Raw genomic sequence first — 21896 nt, 5'->3', positions numbered from 1 at the left:
GTATTATTGGAGAAATCTGTTAGCTTGTTAGCTGTCTGCTGATCTGTTCATCTTAGACTTAGTTAAACAAAATCGTTTAGTTCTTATACACTTTAACTTCATATACCACAACTTGCAACGTCAAACATTTAATTTTACATCATATATACACACAGTTTGTAACTACAAACGTGTGCATTCAAGGGATCCTGCTGGTGAGGGTTTCCTCTTCTTTGGGTGGAGAATCTTTAGGCTACAAAACATGGCTGTATAATGACCTGCAGATACCCTGGTTATCATTCAAATAACAAATACATTACTAAATTTTAATCAATTAATGTTTTAATGAAGTAATTGATTATAAACGAGTAATTGTAAACAAAATATAAAGAGAATCTCCTGGCCTTGCAGGAATTTCTCTGCATGTTCTGGGAGTAAACCCAAACTCTGATAACTCAGTGATGTTTCCTGTCATTAGCGAGCTCTCCCTCATTCGAGTTGAACCCAGTGAAGCAGAGGATCCTGGGGGCAAAGAATGGCCATGTGGTGATTGAGTGTAAACCCAGAGCAGCACCCAGACCCACGTTCTCTTGGAGCAAAGGCACTGAGCTGCTCTCCAACTCCAGCAGGTAGGAGATACAGTCACATTGCATCAGTTAAACTGTAGCATTAGTTTTCCTACAAATTCCTGATTTTCTAACAATGCTGAAGTTTGTTCAAGAACCCAGTGAAATATCAGGGTAAGTTCAGTTTTTGTGACAACTTTGTTTTACTTTAAGGACCCAAGGTCTTACAGAGCTCTCATAAAGCAGTAACCACTTTTAAATCAGGTGACCAAGTTAGCGTCCAGTTTGGAAGTGTTTCCTTCAGTTTAAGTTACCTTAGAGCACCAGTGCTAAGCTCTGTCTTAAGACCCTCAGCCAGGACAGACTCTTGCTGAGTGAGAGTTGATTTCTCTGAGATAACACAAGGACTAATCCGATCCCTCACTGGCCAGTGCTTAGTCTACAGAAACATATGGCCTGGTCAAGGGCAACATAATCTTGATAGAGTTGTAGTAAAAGCCACGGTAAAGTCAGGAGATGAAGCAGGATTACTCAGTTGTTATTTGTGAATGAGTAGTGAGTTTTGGTAAAGAATGATCATCAGTGGGCTTGACTCTTAGGGCACTTTTATACCTACCTCATTTGATGCGGACCTATCAAGCTTTTTCTTTAGTTTGAAAGGTGTGAACACTCCACCCACACTCGAGTGCGCACTAAACAAATGAACCAAAGTTTGGCAAAAATGGTGGGTCTCATTTCGCTTACAAATGAACACTGGTTCAGCTTGGTGGGAATGCATTGTTATGGTATGCACCAAACTGAAGTTATTACAGTGTTTAAATTTCAATATATTTTTCATTTTAGTTTTTTATTCCGGTTTAGTTTTAGTTTTAAAGAAGAAGCAGATATCAAGTCAGTTTTATTAGTATTGCTTTGACTGTGATACATATAGACATTAAGTATCTCTATTTTCATTGGTTATATATATATATATGACCAATGAAAAAAATACTAAATCACAAAAATCCAAGCTCAGGCTCAGACTTTGGCAAATGAACTAGGTATGAAAACAGCCTTACATGTTGGATAACATTGTCAAATTGTGTACTGTAAAGAAAGTTGCCAACTTGAATTTCTTTACAGTGGTGGAGATAGGAGTTGCAATGTTTTCAGTGCAAACATAGCCATTTAATTTACTATCCAAAATGACCAGTAATGTTTTAAAATAGTAGTAAATCTGAAGAAAATAGTTTTTCTTTGGACACTATTTTGCCTTAAAATGCACTGTTTATACCTATATACCATGAATGGATTTAAAAAAAATACAATTTAGACCAGAAACTGTATCTCAAAACTATCATAAATCAATATTTCGGGCATCAGGCAATGTAACTTTGTGAGGTAGAATACATAGACATGAAATGCTTGAGACGTCCAGTTCCTGTCACCACAGTTTTGAGCAATTTAAGCAACAAAGTTTCTCTCAAACGGCAAACTACTCTGAATGAACCAGTTTACATTTTAAAAATGTAATTATGCAGAAATTCTAAAAAAATCGAGGAATCATTTGGCAAAATATGTAATTTTCATTCTCCCCTTACTCCAAATGCAGTTGATCAGTCATGACGTATGATTCTTAGGTAAACCTACAAGGCTAATGTAGCTAACAAGTCATGGAAACTTAAACTCCAGCAAGTCTGTTTGAGATTACCTTACAACTGAATATGATTTTAGACAAATGTGTGATGACTAAGCGGTCAGTTTTCACAGTTAAATTAGTGAGGTCTAAGCTTTCGTTACTTGCTAGCTACATTCACAGCGTATATCCGGTATAACATTAAAGGCGCAAACTTCAGGCACCAAACATGTCGTGGCCAGTTCACTACGTTAGGGGTGAGGAGACATTTGTGTTCATTTGATTTTTCAGCTCCTCTATCAGAGATATTGCGTGTATTTTCTTGGAGTATGTTAACTATATGATGTGTGTGTTACCTGTAGCTTGTTTTTAAAGGTAAGCTAGTGAAAATAAACTGCAAGCCCATGTGTTTAATGATAGGATATTTATTTGGGAGGATGGAAGTCTGGAGATCCGTAACATTACCAAGTCAGATGAGGGAAAATACACATGCTTTGCTGAGAATGACAGAGGGAAGGCCAACAGTACTGGATCCCTCTTGGTGACAGGTAAGAGGCTAAAAACTAAAGCTCTGCCAGTCTGTTTGTGTTCTGAATAGCAGTGCACAGTTAAAAATATATGGCTTATGTTTGGAGATGCCACACTGTGAAATGTACACTAATGCTGTGATAAGCACATTTATGAAACCTGCTACAAAAAGATGTGTGCTGTATTGTACTGATAAAGACAATACATAATTAATGTTTGCAGAGAAAGATTAGTAAAAATCTGACTGCCATGTCTTTGTCAGTGTAATGGAAGTGTCTGTACAAGACATTAGAAGATTAATTTGGATTTATGGTGTCCTTACGTAAGACATAAATCCTACAACCTGGTTCAGTTATCATTATAGTTTGTGTTTGTACGTGTGAAAGAGAGAGAGAGAAAGAATGTAACTCTCAGTTCCATCTTTTGTGCCTTGTTCTGATTATAATGGCCTGTGGGTACAGATAGAGATTCTGAATTTGGTGTAATTTTCTTGCTCAGTGAAGACGTCCTACTGTGATCGATAAATGACTCAGCCCTGCCCTCTGCTGGCTGAAAATACAGAATGCAGTCTCCTAAAACATGAGCTCCAGCAGTTCATTTAACACATTCCTTTATGCCAGGTTTGTTATGTTGTAAACACTGAATGAAGTTAAAATTTAAATACATAAACATTAACAGAGTCAGTTCCTCCTGAGCTGTGGTCATCTCTCTTTTTCTGACTGAACTGCATCACAGATTGTCGTAGATCTGTAAAGAGGAATGAGAAATGCATGTTGCCAGACAGACAGAATTTTTTTCACTGTTCTTCAGACGCCACTAAGATCACACTTGCTCCCTCGAATGCTGATGTGAGTGTGGGTGAAAATACCAAGATGCAGTGCGCCGCATCACACGACTCAAGTCTTGACCTCACCTTCATCTGGACTCTCAACGACCATGTGATCGACTTCGACAAGGAGGAAGAATATTACCAATACGTCATGGTGAGACTACCGACCACACTTAAAATGCTGACAGCAGCACTGTTCACAGAGTGCTCTTCACACTGTGTTATTACTGCAGACAAGTGATTTTTTTGTAGTGAGCTTAGCCTGACAGGTTTGGCAGTGGACTGAATGTAGCTGCTTTAATGATCACTTCCTGGCATCATTTTCACACTTAAAGCCCAGTACATTACCAGCATACCTTCACATGTGTGGTCCTTACACTGTTCAGACTTGCAACGCTTTGATGTCAGACTCAGACACTCCGCCAAGCTCCATATCGGAAAGTCTGTCCACTCGACAGCCATCTCGACATCATCACCGGGCAGTTATTTCTAGTCATGTGAGAACAGACTCCTATCTCTTTGAATGGGGAGAGACCCCGTAAACCTGAAAGTAAAAGCTACATTAACATGTCAATAACATATTTGATATCACTGGTGAAATTAACAAAAAGAGCATAAATAGTTTGTAGCGTTTGGTTCAAATAACACAAATAATGAACACTTTTTCAGCTTGTTCTGCTTGACATTGTCACTGGGCAGTGCACTGGCCACTGCTTGGCATCGTCATTGCACATGCGCAAATATCCACAAAGAGCGGGATTTCTTTTCCTGCTTACAGCTTAACCAGCAAGCTGAATGGCCCATTTTATTGAAGTTCTAGACTTTTTCCACAGACATCATGTCGAGAGCTTTTCCGTTAATTTTTTTAACAGTGATCTGTCTCCTCGTCTCTGGCTCTGCCCATACTCAGACGAAGCATCTGATAGTTTTCACACATTAAGCTGGCTCCAGCTGTCGGGATTATGTCAGTATCATTCTGATTGGCTATCCAGATAGCTTTATAAATGCACTTCTGTGCTGTAGGTTTTATCAGTCTAATGGAAAACGCATGATTGCAAACAGTTACCTGCTCTCTTCGAGCAAGAATCACTGAATTAAAAAAAAAGTTGATGACTGTCAGGCATTACATCTTAAAAATGTATTTCTTTCAAGAATTTAGTAGATTTTAAGCGAGATATTCTCATGAGTTTGCCCATGCCTTTGTCTCCCGTGGGTTGCAGCCCCATTTTGAAAAATCTCCTGCTCCTGCACATCACAATAAAACAGTGGTCTGGTGTTGGTTATTTTGCAATTAAATTTCCTGTCCTGCCAAACTACGCAGAGTTTCTGATGATAGGTCAGCACATAAATCATATTTTACCAAGATGTATGCATTCACATTTGCTATGGAAGTCTTGTTAAACAGGACGTGATGTTCTCAACATGAACACTCAGCACTTCCTTCATTTCTGAATCATTGTACAATCACTGTACAAACAAAAGCACAGAACACAGAAATGTTCTGCTTTTCGAGCCATGCTGCATCACTTCTGCGTAGTAGCAGACACCCAGATTTTTCCTGTTTCTCTCAAGCAAAATAGAATCATGTACAAAATACACTGCCATGACTTTTTTTTTTACTGGGTAAAACAAAAAACTGGAAACTGTCACGACAAAAATGTTGCAGAAACATTGCACAAACCAAGGCATCATTGTCTTTCTCAGTAATCAGTTTCTGTTCAGACAAGCACTGTAGGTAAAGCTGGAGGAATTGTACTAGGTCTTGTGCACATAGATTAAAGTCTCTTTTAAAAATATCAAAGGGGCTTAGTTAATACAGTAAACTGTCTTTTTTTTCAAAATTGTCCCCAGTGGGACATTAGACTATTTTTCACACTGAACAGTTTGTCTTAAAAAATGTAAAAGTCACTTAACTGTGTATATCTCCACAGGTGCTCACTTAATTTGTAATTTAAACACATGCGAAAAATGATGCCGATATCATTTGTAAAAGTACGTCTTTAAAGCTAGGCAAGACATGCTTCTAAAAGACATGACTGATGCTGTTGGCCTTTTAGATTTGAGCAGTGATTTCCCCACTCATCCATTCTCAATAAGCCAGCTTGGCATAGACTCTAAAATAGTCCAGCCTCACCTACCTGCATTCATCATCTCTCATCTCCTCTCAGTGAAAGAGAGGGAGCCTATAATGGACTAATGATGGATGATGGCCTGTGGCAGGCTGCGTTCATGCAGCAAGACCTCTTTCTTTTGCCATTCCGGCACTTAGGCACTTACTGGGTGTTTCACTGTATGCTGTTTGTGTTGTGGCAGAGCTGAATGACTTACTGCACTAAATAGCACTTCCTTTAAGTGATGCAAAATTCCATTAATCAGTGTGGCCGCTGAAATTAATTGAACCCTATGCAGTGTGAATAAGTAATGATATGACATACTTTGACCACTTTGGTACCACATACCCTGTTGATATTGATGTTGTGGCATTTAGGCTGATTTACTCTATTATGGTCTCTTTTGAGGCCTGTTATTTATGAGACACCATGTTTTGCTCCCTGTTTTGATGAGAAATGCTGCTCATTATCAATGTGCAGTTCTGTTCAATATCAGTATTACTCCACAGTGATGTTAGTGCACAGCAGCTATACCTCTGGATCTCATCGTGTCTGTATGTGTGTCTCTCAGGATGGCCAGGCGGGCATGTCGAGCTGTGAGCTGCTGATTAAGAACACTCAGATGAAGCATGCAGGCCGCTACACCTGCATGGCCCAGACACCTGTGGACAATGTCACCGCCTCTGCTGACCTGGTGGTGAGAGGTATGACACACGCGCACACACTTTGCCTTGAATGAGACAGCAGCAATGCCTTCTTCAAAGGAAACTTCCCATACAAAAAGTTGATATTTATATTTAAACTCACTGGCCACTTTCTTATACATCTACCTCGCACCTACACTCACTATCCATTTTATCAGCTCCACTTACCATGTAGGGGCACATTGTAGTCCTACAATTAGAGACTGTAGTCCATCTGTTTCTCTGCATAATTTGTTAGCCCCCTTTTACCCTGTTCATCAATGGTCAGGACCCCCACAGAGCAGGTATTTTTTGGGTGGCGGATCATTCTCAGCACTGCAGTGACACCGATGAGGTAGTTTTTGAACACATCAGTGAAATACCCAGCCAACAGCATCCTGTGGCCAGAAACTGACTGCTGATCAAAACATAGAAGGTTGGTGTGCAGCAACAGATGAGCAATTGTCTCTAACTTTACAGCTACAAGGTGGACCAACAAGGTAGGAGTGTTTAGAGTGGACAGTGATTGGACACAGTGTCTAAAAATCCAGCAGCACTGCTGATTCTACTGCCAGCTCAACACTCGCTAACATGTCACTACTATGTCAGTATCACTGCAGTGCTGAGAATGATCCACCACCCAAATAATGCCTGCTCTGCGGTGGTCCTGTGGGGGTTGAAGAACAGGGTGAAAGGGCGGTAACAAAGTATACAGAGAAACAGGCTACAGTCTGTAATTGTAGAACTATAAAGAGCACCTAGATGGTACATGGACCTGATAAAATGGACAATGAATGTAGATACGAGGTCAGTGTACCTAGTGAAATGACCAGTGAGTGTAGATTTCAACTACTTTGGAATATACTAACAACATATAACAACAAATTTTGTTTTCACAGGGGTCTCTTTATGTAACCCTTTGATTTGCAGTGAGAGGTGAAATATAAGTCGTACCAGAGATGCAGTTGTAGGAGCATATCAGCAGTAGAGTAATGGACTAAAAAGGCCCTTTATTCCCAGCTTCCTTGTATTGTAATTTATTTGGACTGCGCTTGGGAATTAAGTGTGTCATGTGAAACGGCAGTTGATGAGTCTTGATAAACTAATTAGCTTTGTGTTTGAAATGTTAAAGAAATGTTATGACAGCGAGTGCCATTCCATTATTAAACTGCACTGAAAATGTTCTAATAAACTGAACTGCCTGACATTCTGCTTGCCGTAGGATGCAGTGAAGGCAAGAGTAATGTTCTTCCCTGGGCTCAGTGGTTGGCTGCAGTGCTGTAGGGAGAGCTGGATAATGAGGTGTAAATCAAATAAGAGTAAGCAGACTGTGCTGCTTTAGCTTGGACAGGTCTGCCAGCCTAGGCGCCCCATACTGCCACTGTCAAAATACTCACAAACACCAAACACACACACCCACACACAGAGGCCTGAAAGCCTTCTGTTTTGGGTGGAGGCCAACTGCAGAGGGAGCCAGAATTATGGTCAGTCATTTTCAGCAGAAAAAGGGGTTTTAGTGGGAAATGTAAAGTTCCTCTTGGTGTGATATGGAGTTCAGAGACAGAGATGGCAAATTATTGAGAGTGACCGATGTTATTTCTGGCACCAGGATTATAATGGATGATAGACTTCTGCCAGAACTCTGTTCTTCTCCTTATTCTCCAGTGGTTACAAGACAGTCATAACAGATTTGTTGTTTTGCTTACGGATGTCTGATTTTGCCAGGCTGTGTTTCGTAGATGTTAGCGGTTGCTAATGGGACATGGTGGTGTGCCAGTGACCATAATGTAGTCTTGAGTTTGGAACCATTTGCAAAATAAACTGCATTAAACACAGCTACGGTCAATGTGTTTGGGGATGGAGGTCTTAGCATGGCATATTTGTAGGATAGAGATTAGAATGGATTTCCTGGGCATGTCTCGATTGTGTTGTGCATGACAGGAACCATCATCATCTTTCTTTTCCTCCTGTTTAATCTTAATTTTTAATAATAGACAATCAGGACATTTTTGCTTACTGCAGTTCAGTGTATGATGTGTGCTTATTGGGTGTGTGGAGGGAACCAGACACAAGTCATTTGAGGTGTATTCTGTTTAAATGTTTCAATATTGAGTCAGTGATTACGATGACAGATGAAACTGCACGGTTTGTTTTGCTGAGGAAATACTGTTGAATGGAGATCAATGATGGCATTTCAGCTTCTCATGCTTCTTGTAACTTCGATGAGGCTCATGCTGTTATTTTCCTGAGGCCTGGGGTGATCTTCAGCTTCCGTAAAGCAGCTAATTCCCAGCAGCGCTCAGCAATCAAAGACGCTGATTTATTGGTTCTAAAAGACATCCTGTTATTCGTTTGCCCCAAATAGTAACATGTCTAAGTGCACTTTAGTACAAAACTACTTCACTGACTCAAATGTTGGATGATGGCTTTATTCGTCAGACCCAAGTTCTTGTAATAAGCATAACGCGAGTGCTGAAACCTGAAATCTTTTGCATGACAATGACCACAACTAACAGTCCTTCTTGTGAGAAGTTCTGTCTTTTTCTCCCTGAGTGTGAGTTCAAGAGCTAGTGCTAACAATCTGGCTTTTCTATCACTTGATTTATTTCCATCTCTGTGGAAAGAGAGGGTGAAACTGCACCAAAGAAAATAAACAGAGAAATAATGGACGACCGAGCTTTCCATTAAGGGTTCTTGGTTGATTTACAGGATTTTAATGTGTGTTGAAGCCAAAACCAACGGCTTGGTCAGATATATTATGAGGAAAACGTTTATAGGAAGTGGGTAATATGCTTGAGACCTCAAGCATAAACTCCTCAGCACCAGTCATTATTTAACATTTTGTGCTAAAATGTTGAATGTGAAGTGCAGAGTAAACATCAGGCATTACCTTTCCTTCCAGAGTTTTGGGCTGTAGTTATTTTGAGTGAGTGAAATGGGATATGCCCAAATCCAAACTGTAGTTAATTAGCGAATAAAATGTAGATGAAAGCCAGTTTCTCTCTCATTACATATTAAGGGCCTCCTGGACCTTCTGGAGGGGTTCGTGTGGAGGAGATTGGGCCGAAGTCTGTGAGGCTGCTCTGGAGTCAGGGTTCGGATAACCTTAGCCCCATCTCCAAATACACCATCCAGTACAGAGAAACCAGAACACCGGAGGAGGACTGGAAAGATGCAGTTACCTGTGAGTACACCGGTACTGCCTAACAGGAATTCCTCAAGTAACATTTAGGATTTTCTGCTTTTATATTTAGCTGACACTTCAAAGCACTGTTATTCTTGTAGCATTCTATGTGAAAAAGATCCAAAGACCTTAGAGATGATCATTTTTGATATAGCAGTTTTTTCCTCTCTTGGCAGTGGTGTTTTAAGAGTTTTAAGAGTGAAGCTGAAGTAGTTAACCTTATCTGCATAGGTCCAGTGAGGGCACAAGTGATTTGTTTTGGTGCCATATTTGTCATACATTCATGTTCATAGAGTGTCAGTTCCTAGTAACTTGTAGTAGATTATGCCAACCAAGCTCTTGCTCTTGAATTTTCTGTAGTGCATAAAATGTACGTTGTGACCGATAGTTGTAATTTACATGTTCTCAGCCCCTCCAAATGTAGAAGGCAACGCAGAAACAGCCACGGTGGTTGATCTGATTCCCTGGACTGAATATGAGTTTCGGGTCATTGCTACGAACACTCTGGGTACAGGAGAGCCTAGTGACCCATCTCCCAAAACCAGAACACAGGATGCAGGTATATTCCTGGGTTTCATTTTAGTGTTGCATGAACATTATTGTTTACTTATATTTCGTGCCATATTGAGAGATACAACTGTGCCAAATTGTTAATGAATATAATTACTAATGACACATTACTGGGTTGTGGAGCTTGTGGAGCACTGTTTTGGAGAACCTTGTGAAATTTAGTTAGTATTTTCAGTTTAAATGATTCAGAGACTGCATTAAAAACAAGGTGATGGCCTTGACTTTATCTGCTCCATCCGATCTGAAATTAAGAGTAGACAAATGTTTCTACTGTTTGGTGCTGTTAGTATTCACAGCAGTTTATAGAAGCCCTTTGGAAATGCAAAGTCTCACATTCTTCTCCCATGTTAGTTCCTGTGGTGGCACCCTCAGATGTAGGTGGAGGTGGGGGAACAAGTAGAGAGCTCACCATCACATGGACGGTAGGTACCGTTTTGTTTGTGAATGCCTATTTTTAGCTCTAGTGGAATATTTTCATTTTCTGTTGCATTCCATGAACAGGTTTATCTAAATGACTCCCTGATTTCTATTCTGTCCTCAGCCTGTGCAGCCCCAGTACTACTATGGCAGTAACTTTGGTTACATCATTGCATTCAAGCCTGAGGATGGCTTTCAGTGGCGTAAAGTGACCGTCGCAGACCCTGAGGCCAGACGTTACGTCCACAAAGACCCCTCCATTCCTCCTGCCACAAAGTTTGATGTGAAAGTGAAGGCCTTTAACAGCAAAGGAGAGGGACCTTACAGCCTCACTGCTGCCATATACTCTGCTCAGGATGGTGGGTGTCTGAGGCAGACCTGCTGTCAATTTACATGTACTCTTAACGTTCTGTAGTAGAGTCACAGCAACACCGAGGTGGGTTAAGCCTACAGATATGTCATTTTTAGCAAATCACAGACATGACCAAAAAAAGATTTCAGTCTGTCTGGAGATTTTAGGGAAAAATGCAGATATAAATGTATTTCTTGTGTCATAATAAGTCTAAACCAGTGTGATGTTTTCTGTGCAGATTTTCTGTCAGAGGTGAACAGAGCTACATTGCATGGTGTAGATCAGTAGTTCTCATACGAGCCCTCAGGTCCCCCGGTCAGTCCGTATTTGCTCTAACCCAACACATAAAGACAGAGCAAAGGTGTGGACCATCTGGAGGGCCCTGAGGACTGGTCTGAGAGCCACTGGTGTAGATAATTTGCCCTATTTCCTTAGTAATACTGCACAAGCCGTTATTGTGATCTTTAGTAGTGGGTGGTATATCAGTTTATCTCGTACACCAGTTGAAACACAGGTATGACAAATAAATAAGCACAGATAACGCTACATACAAACAGTGCAAAGTCACATTTCAGTCACATTTCAAATGAAAACAGCAGGACCTCAACCACCTCCTGCTGTCTAGTCTGTTGCATTTGAAGTAGTAGACTTTGTTTTTTGAGGCAGCAGACATGAAGGAATGAATGGTCTTTTGGGGTTAGCCTTAGCCTAACATGCACACCAGAGAGCTTCTGTTTATATCTGCCTGACTCAGTCAGCTTCATCAGAGAGCGCTCTTGTGGTTTTTGCTTGCAGCAAGCTGTGGAACAGCTGATAATGATATCTCTATAGCTGTGATATTTTCCAAATTACAGCAGTGTGTAGCGGTCGGAAGCATGGGACGCAGAAATGAGACGAATGACTTAAGAATTTCGACTAGGCTGAAGTTGACTTCATTTAATGTCCACGTTAAATGGTACAACAGTTATATTCAGGTACATGTTCAGATATGTATCTGCTGCTCTGTTTAAAGTGGAACAAAAAGTTTGAACAAAAAGCTGGCAAACTGAAGACAACTTCAGCTTTATGGAAATTAAGATGTGAAACAACATTAAGCACTGTTTTTCCTGGGCCTGCGGGGCAGGTGTTGACAGAAAGCAGTATTGACATAGGCTTATCTATGTATTGTGCAATTTTATTTTTGCTGTTTTGCAGTTTTGATTTACTTTAGTTGTTAAAAATGGCTCTTATTTAAAAGTGAAGAGACATCCCAGGATAATAAGCCACAAAAATAGGTTTACTTAAGCATCTAAAATGGTTTGATATGAATATATATACAGTGACATATAACAAAACCATCAGAAATTCTAATTTTACCGTGATATAGATTTTTGGCCATACTGCTCCTTACAAGTGGCATTACTATGTACATAGTACATTACATAGTACATTTTGAAAGCCTGTACATGAAGGGATGCTAGTTTCTGTTAATTCTGTTCTGTTTTCTGTTAATTCCAGTTCTGATTTTAAACTTTCACCAGAGCTCCACTCAGACACTCATTCCCTTATTCAACACAGTCATTTCTCCTTCCAAATCCTAAAAATTCTAAGTCCTTATGATTAGTAGCCTCCCCTCTCGTCTAGTCTTGGGATTTACTCTGATCACCGTAACACTGACATTAAGCTGATAATACCAGCTGCGGGTATTCTAGACATTTAACCCACTTATTAACACACACTGAAAGACAGCCATGACACCATTCTGCCCGACATTCTTTCCTGCATCTCGAGGCTCTGTCGTCCTGGTAACCCAGTGCGATGTTAGTGGGGAAGCAGCTGAATGCTCTGACACATCCTTGGGGCCGAGCCCAGACAGAGATTCGGCACAAGAGGAGCATTGGCCACAGCAGATGTAGGGCAGGACTTGGGTCATAACTCGTACAAGAAATTAGGCAGGAGAGAGTGATGGTGGTCCATGTTCTGTAGCTTAAGTGTAAATGACTTTATCTGTATGGCTATAGTGTGTATGTTTGAAAGCATTTTATTTGGATGTATGGACAGACCAAACTTTTAGTTCTGTAGTTTATGCCCAAGGCTCAGTGTGTAGATGTGTTTGTTGTGATGTATTTGTCGCTCTTCCTGTGTATCCTCAGTGCCCTCAGAAGCCCCCACCATTGTAGAGGCCAGAACTCTCTCAGCGACAGAGGCCATTGTATGGTGGCAGCCAGTCTTACAGCAGACAGTAGAGGGCTATCAGGTGAGTGTTGCATGTGCAGTACTATGCAAAAGTCAGAGACTGACCTTTCATTTATTTGTTTTCCATTCAAATTTTCCATTCAAAGTTAGTGTCAGAAAATAGCAGAAAACACACACAAACACACAATGAGGTTTATGTATAATTTTCTTTTAAGTATACACACACACATTTTCTAAACCGCTTATCCTCCTGGGTCGAGGGGGGTGCTGGAGCCTATCCCAGCGGTCATTAGGTGGAAGGCTCTGTTAGTTATATGTTTTCTTTTTTTCTGACACTGAAAATGAATAACTGAATGGCTGTTTTAACTGGAAATTACATAAATGAAAGAATGGTCTCTGACTTTTGCAGTGTAGTGTCTAGAGTAGAGTAGTGTAGAGTAGTAGTAGTGTATGGTGTGTAATTGCTGTAGCTCCCTCCAGTTAAATCACGAACAAAAGGCACTTATCGAGTTACAAGCATTTAATTTTGACATCCATGCCATCATACGTACTGTGAGAACTAGATAAATAAATACACAAATCATAAAATGAGTCTAGTGCAATACAGCAACATTCGCATAGAAAATAACCATTATAAAACAGCACAACACAAATATAGCTCACATTAAACCGAAGGCTATAAGCCATTAAACTTGTATCAAAACGTAGATATGCCATCACAGTACTATGTGACCTCCACTAGCATTTTAGCTGTAGGCTAACCCATATGTATAAACATAATGTGGGAACACACATATAACCTTGCTTACCTCATTGGCGGCGTTAACTCAAAGGGGGAAAGAGAGAAAACTTCATGCTTTTACAAGTCTTCACTCAAGTCCAGTCTTCATGAACCGTAATGTACACCAGCATTACTTAAACATCCCCTAAAGCTTAACATGTGCTCTGCTTCTCATTGTAACGCACAGAGTGCACCAACGTAAAGAGTTCAATACCTTAATTATGTCAACCAGCAAAATTTGATTACAAGCTCAAATTGCACAACTGACTTTGACAGCAGTTGCATACTGCAAACATTTTTACATTCATGTGATTCTTGAGTTGTTTCTCTTGGCAGCCCTACACATACTATGTGATGATTTGCTAGCCATACAACTTTTGTTGTATTAGAGTTACATTATAATGATAAAACACATTTTGTAGGAATGGACATGTTCTCTAAAAGTTTAGTTTACAAATACCATGTTGTTCTATCACAGTAACTATTTAGTACTAAGTGTGCTACCCGGTAGCATTAGTAGCATGTATTTGTCCTGTGGCAGGTGAGATACTGGAGGAAGTCAATGGAGAATGAGGCGACAGCACAGCGCATCTCCAACAGAGAGAACCAGACGCGCCTTGACAACATGAAGCCTGACTCACATTACGTCATTGAAGTGCGTGCATTCAATGGTGCAGGATATGGACCACCCAGCCAACGATATGAGATCCACACAAAGAAAGCTCGTAAGCTATATACTTTCATTAAACCTTGCCTGCTGTTTTTTACCATATTGTTTGACTGGATACACACTTGAACTAATGGATAAAATACTGAGATCCAACACTTCCAACTTTTTCAACTTAGTATTCAGAGCTCTCCCCTCAGATCTCATACTCGTTATCATATCTGAACACATGTATAAGGCTCATATGAGTTTTCCTCTCCTCTCAGCTCCAAGTCGGCCTCCAAATATAATCAGCACGAAGATGAATCCCAGTGGGACATCAGTCAACATTGCCTGGGAGCAAGTGGAGCCTTTAGTCAATGAGTCCACAGTGCAGTGTTACAAGGTGTGTTACACATAAACATTAAGTGGTAGTGTCACGCAATCAGTTTACTGGGACTAAATGAATATTCTGTCTGGTTTGAAACAGCACTCCTACTTAATTAAGGTTAATGTTTTAGCCTAAGATCATGACAATGCTTTAATAAATAGTTTTGGAGTTACATGAGTGATGAGAATGCAAGAAGACAACTTGACAGCACTTGTATAATTGTATAATAAGTAGTTATTAAGGCTACAGAAAAAAGCACAGACGTGTTTTAGCACACGGCCTTCCTCAATGAGAAGAGTAAAAAGTATGCCTCAAAGCTTATAACAATGTAGTTTCAAATTTTCATTTGGCATTTTTTATGTTTTGAATACATAAAAATATATTTTTATTCATTATAATTGCAATGGTTGTAAAACTGAACTAAGCTGGCTGACTGCATTTTTCCATTTGAGTGTTGTGTATGTTAGCATGGCCTGTTTTTGTAAGTAAATATTTGTGTATTCCCACCTGCTCTTCCAGGTTCTCTACAGGCAGGAGGGCCGAAGCACTGGGGTGCTTTACACCACAGATAAGCAGTATATAGACCTGCCCATGCGCAAGGATGGAGATTATCTGGTGGAGGTGAGAGCACACAGTGAGGGTGGAGACGGAGCTGTGGCACAAGTGCGCATCTCAGGTGAGCTCTCCTCTAGCAATAATGTGAGATACCTACTCTGTGTGTGTTGTTTTATTTTACTTCATGATAAGTCTGTTATTTGGTCCTAGAATGGTACGTTAACAGTGTGGCAGAAAAAATAGTACATCAGTAACAATTATGTAAATATTAGTCATTCTTTCAGATATGTACGTGTGCGTGCATGTTCCTGTGTGTGCATATATATATATATATATATATATATATATATATGTACCAGACCAGGGTCGAATAAGTTAATGTTGAGAGGATTTTTCTCCCTCTCTTTCATGTGAGCATTTCTGGTTGGATCACATAGGTGTCAGTGTGGCCATTTGTCAGTGTCAGGCACCTGTGGTCATGAACAGGTGCTGACAGGCTAAGGGAGAGAGAAAAGACAGAGGGGGTACCATAATGATAGATGAGACTCACTTTGAGTGCTGTTTTTTTTGCTTACAATGCTGTACTCTGTGCCATGAGTTTTATATATTATGTTTCACAAAGCTACATACAGTACTGTGCAAAAGTCAGAGGCCACCCTTCCTTTGTTTACTTTCCAGTCAAAACGACCATTAAGTACAAGTTATTCCTTTTTCAGTGTCAGAAAAAAAAGAATTTTACAAAATATTACACAGAAGCCTCAAGAACTAAATATATCTAATCTTAAACACACTCAGTGATGTTGATGTCTGGACTCTGGGGCAGTCAGTCCATTGTTCTGAGCACAATAGCAGATTCTTTGTTTGACTTTCAGTTTTTCTTGTTTTTTGTCTATTTTCTTTTCTCAGTAAGGTCTTCTTGGCAGCTACACATGGACAGAAACACTTGAGGATTTTTTTCAGATTTGAAGCAAGAGTGGAGCTTGATTTCTGTTTGCCTTTCAAAGATAAATTATCTGGTGACAGTTTTGGTGGTCTACAAGGTCTTGCACAGTTGTTAGGTGTTGTTAAAGATCTTTCAGTTATTTCTTGAAGTCCTGGTCAACCCTGGTTTTGTTGATTTGTAACTGAAAATAAGTTAACACATCCTCTACAGAGAACAAACTTAAACATGAGATTTTCCTGCAAACTTTAGTCCACAATTTCTATTTACCTTCTGGATAAATTGGAAAATTTATTCTGAGCATATTGGGGAAAAATTGCCATAACTGAGCATACTAGGGAAAAAACATGCCATAACTTTTGCACAGGCCACATTTTATGGTTTTATTTCCTCAATATGCTAAATTCAGCAAATAAACAGTACTAGTGCATTAAAACGTGCAGAAGTGTGTTCTCCATAGAGAATGATATAAAGGATATAATTTGACCAAAAGTGCCCAAACTTTTGCATATTTTTCCTGACTTTCTCTGTCCTCTTGCTTGTGTGTTTGTGCAGGTGGGGGTGTCTTGGTGGCCCAGTCTCTCAGCATCTGTGTCCTGCTCCTGGTTGCAGTGCTCAGCCTGGCACTCTGAATGTAGCGCCATCCCTCCTCTGTCTTCACTCCTTCAGTGAAGAGGACTCTCGCAGGATGACGCCTTACAGGACTCTTATTCCACAAACGCCGAAGCTCAACGATGAATATTCCCAACTTGGAATAAGCTTTGTGGGAAGAAAAGACACTATAGAAATCCGTAAAGTACAAGGACATGGAGGATACTCCACTTTCAGAATCAAGATTACAAACATGGAAAAGCATCAAAGGAGTTCTCTCTTGTTCAGTATGCCTTACAATATCTCTTACCCTGATCTTTTACTCTTGGGCTGCTTGCGGTAAAGATCTCTGCATTTCACGATTTAAAACACAAAAATTCCAACGTTGTTTCAATTTCAGTCATAACATTCTTTGAGCAGCTTGCTCTTTTCTGCAAGTGACTTATGATAAAAGATTAGTGTAAGAGGGTCTGATAATTGTTTTATATGTAGTTTGCAAATCAGTGGCACTCCCTTTATCATTTCAAAACTAAAGCACATCCCTCCCTTAATGGATACAGTCAAAGCAAACTCCTATCCTACTACTTGGACTCAATGCTCTAATTAAGGTGATGCATAACAGACAATATAGCAATTTATTTCAAGCTAGTATATGTATATGCAATAATTTATAAGCTATCGATCTCTTAATATATTTCAATATATTATTTCTTTGCTCATATTAACATATCTCTAATAGAAAGATTATTTTACTTAAAGAGATTTCAAAGCCCTTACACAAGAGTAAATGAACAGCTGGAATTGAGATGTGTGCATGTCGCTTCTGGGATCTAAGTGAGGATCGTCAGGGGTCAAATAAAATTGTAAATTTATCATCATTGCTGAAATTCTGTACCGAGGAGTAATATTGTGTTTGTATGTGTAATATATGTGTGGAAAACATATCTAACCCATGGTTTTAAACACAAACAGGACTCATGCACATATACATATATTATGGAAATGTATATGTATATATGTAAGTGTGTCTATGTGTGTGTAGACTATGGCAATATCCACTGTGGCATGCCTGGGGCCGTGTTCTCAAAGTATCTCTAGGTAGGAGTGATGTTTTGGTCAAACTGATGCTTGACTGTCACTCTTAGCTTGGGGAACTGTGAATGCAGACCAGGGTGATGCTACAGCAGCGCTTTACGATTTCAACCAATGTCGTTAGTACTCATTGTCTAACCATGAACCAAACTGAGGCTGAAAACGGCTCTGCGGCTTTGTTTTGACTGTATCATTAGAAGCTCTGTATGAGTTACAGGTGCTTTGTAAAGAATGTTGACATTTCATTTTCTGACCCATTTCTTTACCTCCATTGCTTTTAATCGTGTCATGTTCTGAGTAACAGTTGTATGGACTCAATAGCAGTGCAGTGTCTGATGCTACAAATGCTAACTGCTTCGAGCTTTTATCACGACCACATCAGTGAGGTGCAAAAATGAAGGAAAAACAAGCATTCCATTCCTAAAGGAAAAAAAAAATTTCACTGATCATTTACTGTTTTTTTTTTATATAGTGTCCTTTATGCTTAAGGATTTTATTTATGATGGGCTGTTTGTAGAAGTGTGGAGAATGAGTAGACGAGCCATGAATGGACTGAAGCATTTAGTCATCCAGTATGATTTTTCCTTGAGCTGAATTTGTTGCTAAATGCTATAATACAGCTGTGAGATTTGTGAACCCTTTGAAATGATCTGGATTTCTATGTGAATTGCTCCTAAGACCCAAGTGTCAAACTGGTGCTGGAGGGATGAAGTCCAGCACAGTTTGGTGATTTCTCTGCTCAAACGCACCTGGTTTATTGTCTTTACTTAATTGTCAAGCTTTGTTGGTGTGTTAGAGTCAAGAAATGACTAAACAGTGCTCGCTGGACACTAGACCTCCCTAAAGTTCACTGGTGTTCTAAAATGTGGTCCGATCTAAATCATAATCTGATTTAAATCAGAATAATACATAGAAACAACACACAACAACCACATTTTATAATTCCATATCTTTTCCAAACAATGGTTTAAACAGTTAAGGTCATTAATAGAGAAAAAGTCAAGTAGTCTAACATCATTATATTACCTCCACCATGTCACAGCTGAAATGAGGCTTTTATATAGGTATTGTTTTGTTTCTTCAAACACAATGTTGTGTACATTTGCCATAAAGTTCTTCTGTCTCATCTGGCCATAGAACATTGTTCCAGTAATGCTGTGGAACCTCCAGGTGGTTGTTAGAAAACTGGAGACAGGGAGCAGTGTTGTTTTTAAAGAGCAGTGGTTTCCTCCTTGGCCACCTTACACGAAGACCAGTACTGTTCAAAAGCAGAGCAGTGTCTGATGTTCATGTTTTTTTCTTATGGTAGACTCTTGAACATTTTGTCCAGTTCAAGAGCTGCCTTTAGATCCTGGACAGTAACCCCTGGGTTCTTTTTCATTTGTGGAAGATTCTATGGCAAACCCTTTCACTGATCTTTGTAGGACACCCACTCCTAGAGAGAGTAGCATAGGGCCTGAGTTTCCAGTCTTATGAGTCATGAGAGCTTTTCTTCAGGTTTTCTTTGAAATCTCTTTTGAGTGTACCATTGCTCCAGATTCTGGTATGTAGAGCAGGTGCTCTTTTATGTGGCAGTGCAGGTCAAACCCAAACCTAAACTGAACAGAACATCTAATTCCAATAACCCCTTTTTCCAAAACTAAATTGACTGAATTTATTAAGATCAGACCACAATTCCAGAACAGTTTATGCCAAAATCCACTTACTTTTAAAGGTTCATTTTTCTCACAACTGTTTACTGACACGCCCAAAATACTTGTCTTTTATTTGTTATTAATATATGTTAATATTTGTCACTTATTTGACAATATTCTAGTTTATTCAATTAAAATGCTGCGTTTTGATATTTCCAGTCATGTTTAAGGAGATCTCCCATCTGAAGATCAAAATGACTTCTAAAAAGTACGTAAGAATATAGGTTCAGGTTTTTTTTTCTCTCGAGTCTGAGGCCATTTATTACTATTTGTGTATGAAACAGCGTATAAAATTTTGATCTTTCAGATCAACTGTCTCCTTAAATATGTATGAATTTTAGCCATTGCTTCAACATTTTGTGAGTAATATTCAATGACCACCACAAAGTGCTTTCTCTTTCCCAGTCAGGCAACAGAATCATCAACATGAACAAAAATAATAATAATAATATTAATAATTGCCAAATGCATGAATGCCTTTAACTTTTGCAATCTACATTTGGAGGTGAAATGGTACGCCCTGAAATGCATGATCTGGAAATGAATGGTTCGTTCCAGTTGCATTAGAACGCCATAGCTACTCATTTGCGATCAAGGTGACTCATGTAACTCAGCTTCTTCTGATCTGCCTCTGTCAGCCAATAAAATGTCTGTTCAGCCTGAATGGCGAGCTCTCTTTGTCAGAGACGATGTAGATAAAGTCTAACCCATGAGTCATTCAAGCCATTCTTCTCAATTAAAGTTTATAGAGACAAAACCAACATGACTCAAATGTGTTATCACTGGATTTCAGTTACTGCATATATTCTTACATATAAAATGAAGAAACTCTTTATTGGCTCTATTAGCCATTTTCTGTCTTTGTAAGTTAGTTAGGCAAACATACAGTCCGCCACACATTATGCTCGTTGAGTGAAGAATACTGACCTCTGTTAGCCCCCCAGACTACAGGATTTTAGGGGTTTAACCTTCCTTTGGAACCCACTGTTGTAATGGTTTAGAGTAACCAGGTTATTTTTGTGTTAAGCCGTAAAAGGATTTTCAGTTTCAGTATTTTTCCTAATTTAAAGCTAGTTCCTGAAATAAACATGCCATTACTTATTTCCAGTAGAAGGCCACTTCAGGTATCATCATACCATACCAATGATTACATACCGTGATTACCCACAAATAAAATGTTAGGTTTACTTAAAAATGTTATGTCAAGTGGTTCCACACAACTGTGCTAAGTGGCTTTGAAGACGCTCAGTTGATTTATATGTACTAATTAAAGAGCATTAAATTAAAAGGTTTAAGTTAGATCTTCAACTTTGTTATTTTTGTGTTGTAGAATAACACTCAGCAGGAGGTTACACTGTAAATTGCACATACAGTCAATAACAATGTAGGCTAGGCAGCTAAGCATGTAGGCTAGGCATGCGTTCGCTGTACAGTTTGGTTAAGCATGGAGTATAAAAAGACACAAAAAAAGGTATTCAAGGGGGTAGATGAGATAGAGAGGGTGAGTAAAAAAAGTAGAATATGCATAGATGATGTCAGGAGCCAAAGGGAAAGATGTTGAATTTTACTTAACAAGATTACAATTACCAAAATAAACACTTATTTATAACTCAGACATCTCACTTAATTTCATTGAAACAACACAACTAACACAGTAACACTGACTCACATGCATTTGGTAAGTAATATCAAAGAGAGAACACTAATTAAAACCAACAACAGAGCAATTACTATTCAATTACTCAATTACTATTCGATTTAATACAGCCTCTGTTAATAGTTGCATTTCTCAATCTTTCCTTCATCTCTAAGATGTTAGTGAAAGCTGTTCATGAACTGAATTTAGGCCACTTTCAAAGTACAGAGGGAGTGCTGTTAAAGACAGTACACAGTCAGTAACTGTCCTGTAACTAGGGCTGTATGTTGTTGATTGTGCTACTTTCACTCAGTACACCATAGACCACAGTATTCTACTAGGCAGGCTCCTCAAATTCTAAATGACTGCAATCAGTTTGTAAATGGTAAAATAGTGTTTACTCTTCTGTAAGTGAAGTATGGTGTCCCACAAGGTTCTATTCTAGGACCATTTCCATATATATGCTGCCACTGGAAACAGTTGTGAGTAACTTCCACTGCTATGAGGGATACACTGTATGTATTAGCCAGATGTTTGACACCAACTTAATAAGACTGAAGA

General features: G+C 39.3%; 1 protein-coding gene across 6 annotated transcripts in view; it reads left to right on the top strand.

Annotated features, from left to right (window-relative positions):
• cntn1a (contactin 1a) overlaps nt 1–20460 on the top strand; it is an 81485-nt gene extending 61025 nt beyond the window's left edge. For all 6 annotated transcript variants that reach the window (XM_036576311.1, XM_036576312.1, XM_036576315.1 and 3 more), the window contains 13 exons: nt 458–608; nt 2581–2708; nt 3499–3671; nt 6200–6332; nt 9331–9495; nt 9905–10054; nt 10417–10487; nt 10607–10841; nt 12967–13070; nt 14332–14515; nt 14724–14842; nt 15347–15503; nt 16878–20460. In XM_036576311.1, coding sequence (XP_036432204.1) covers nt 458–608; nt 2581–2708; nt 3499–3671; nt 6200–6332; nt 9331–9495; nt 9905–10054; nt 10417–10487; nt 10607–10841; nt 12967–13070; nt 14332–14515; nt 14724–14842; nt 15347–15503; nt 16878–16954 — 1847 coding nt within the window. In that variant the 3' untranslated portion in view covers nt 16955–20460. The remainder of the gene's footprint in view (nt 1–457; nt 609–2580; nt 2709–3498; nt 3672–6199; nt 6333–9330; nt 9496–9904; nt 10055–10416; nt 10488–10606; nt 10842–12966; nt 13071–14331; nt 14516–14723; nt 14843–15346; nt 15504–16877) is intronic.
• The last annotated feature ends 1436 nt before the right edge of the window (nt 20461–21896 follow it).

Source organism: Colossoma macropomum, unplaced genomic scaffold (assembly GCF_904425465.1).
Source record: "Colossoma macropomum unplaced genomic scaffold, Colossoma_macropomum, whole genome shotgun sequence".
Classification (NCBI taxonomy): domain Eukaryota; kingdom Metazoa; phylum Chordata; class Actinopteri; order Characiformes; family Serrasalmidae; genus Colossoma; species Colossoma macropomum.
The sequence above is the reverse complement of the archived record's forward strand: the minus strand, read 5'-3'. Positions and strand labels throughout refer to the sequence as shown.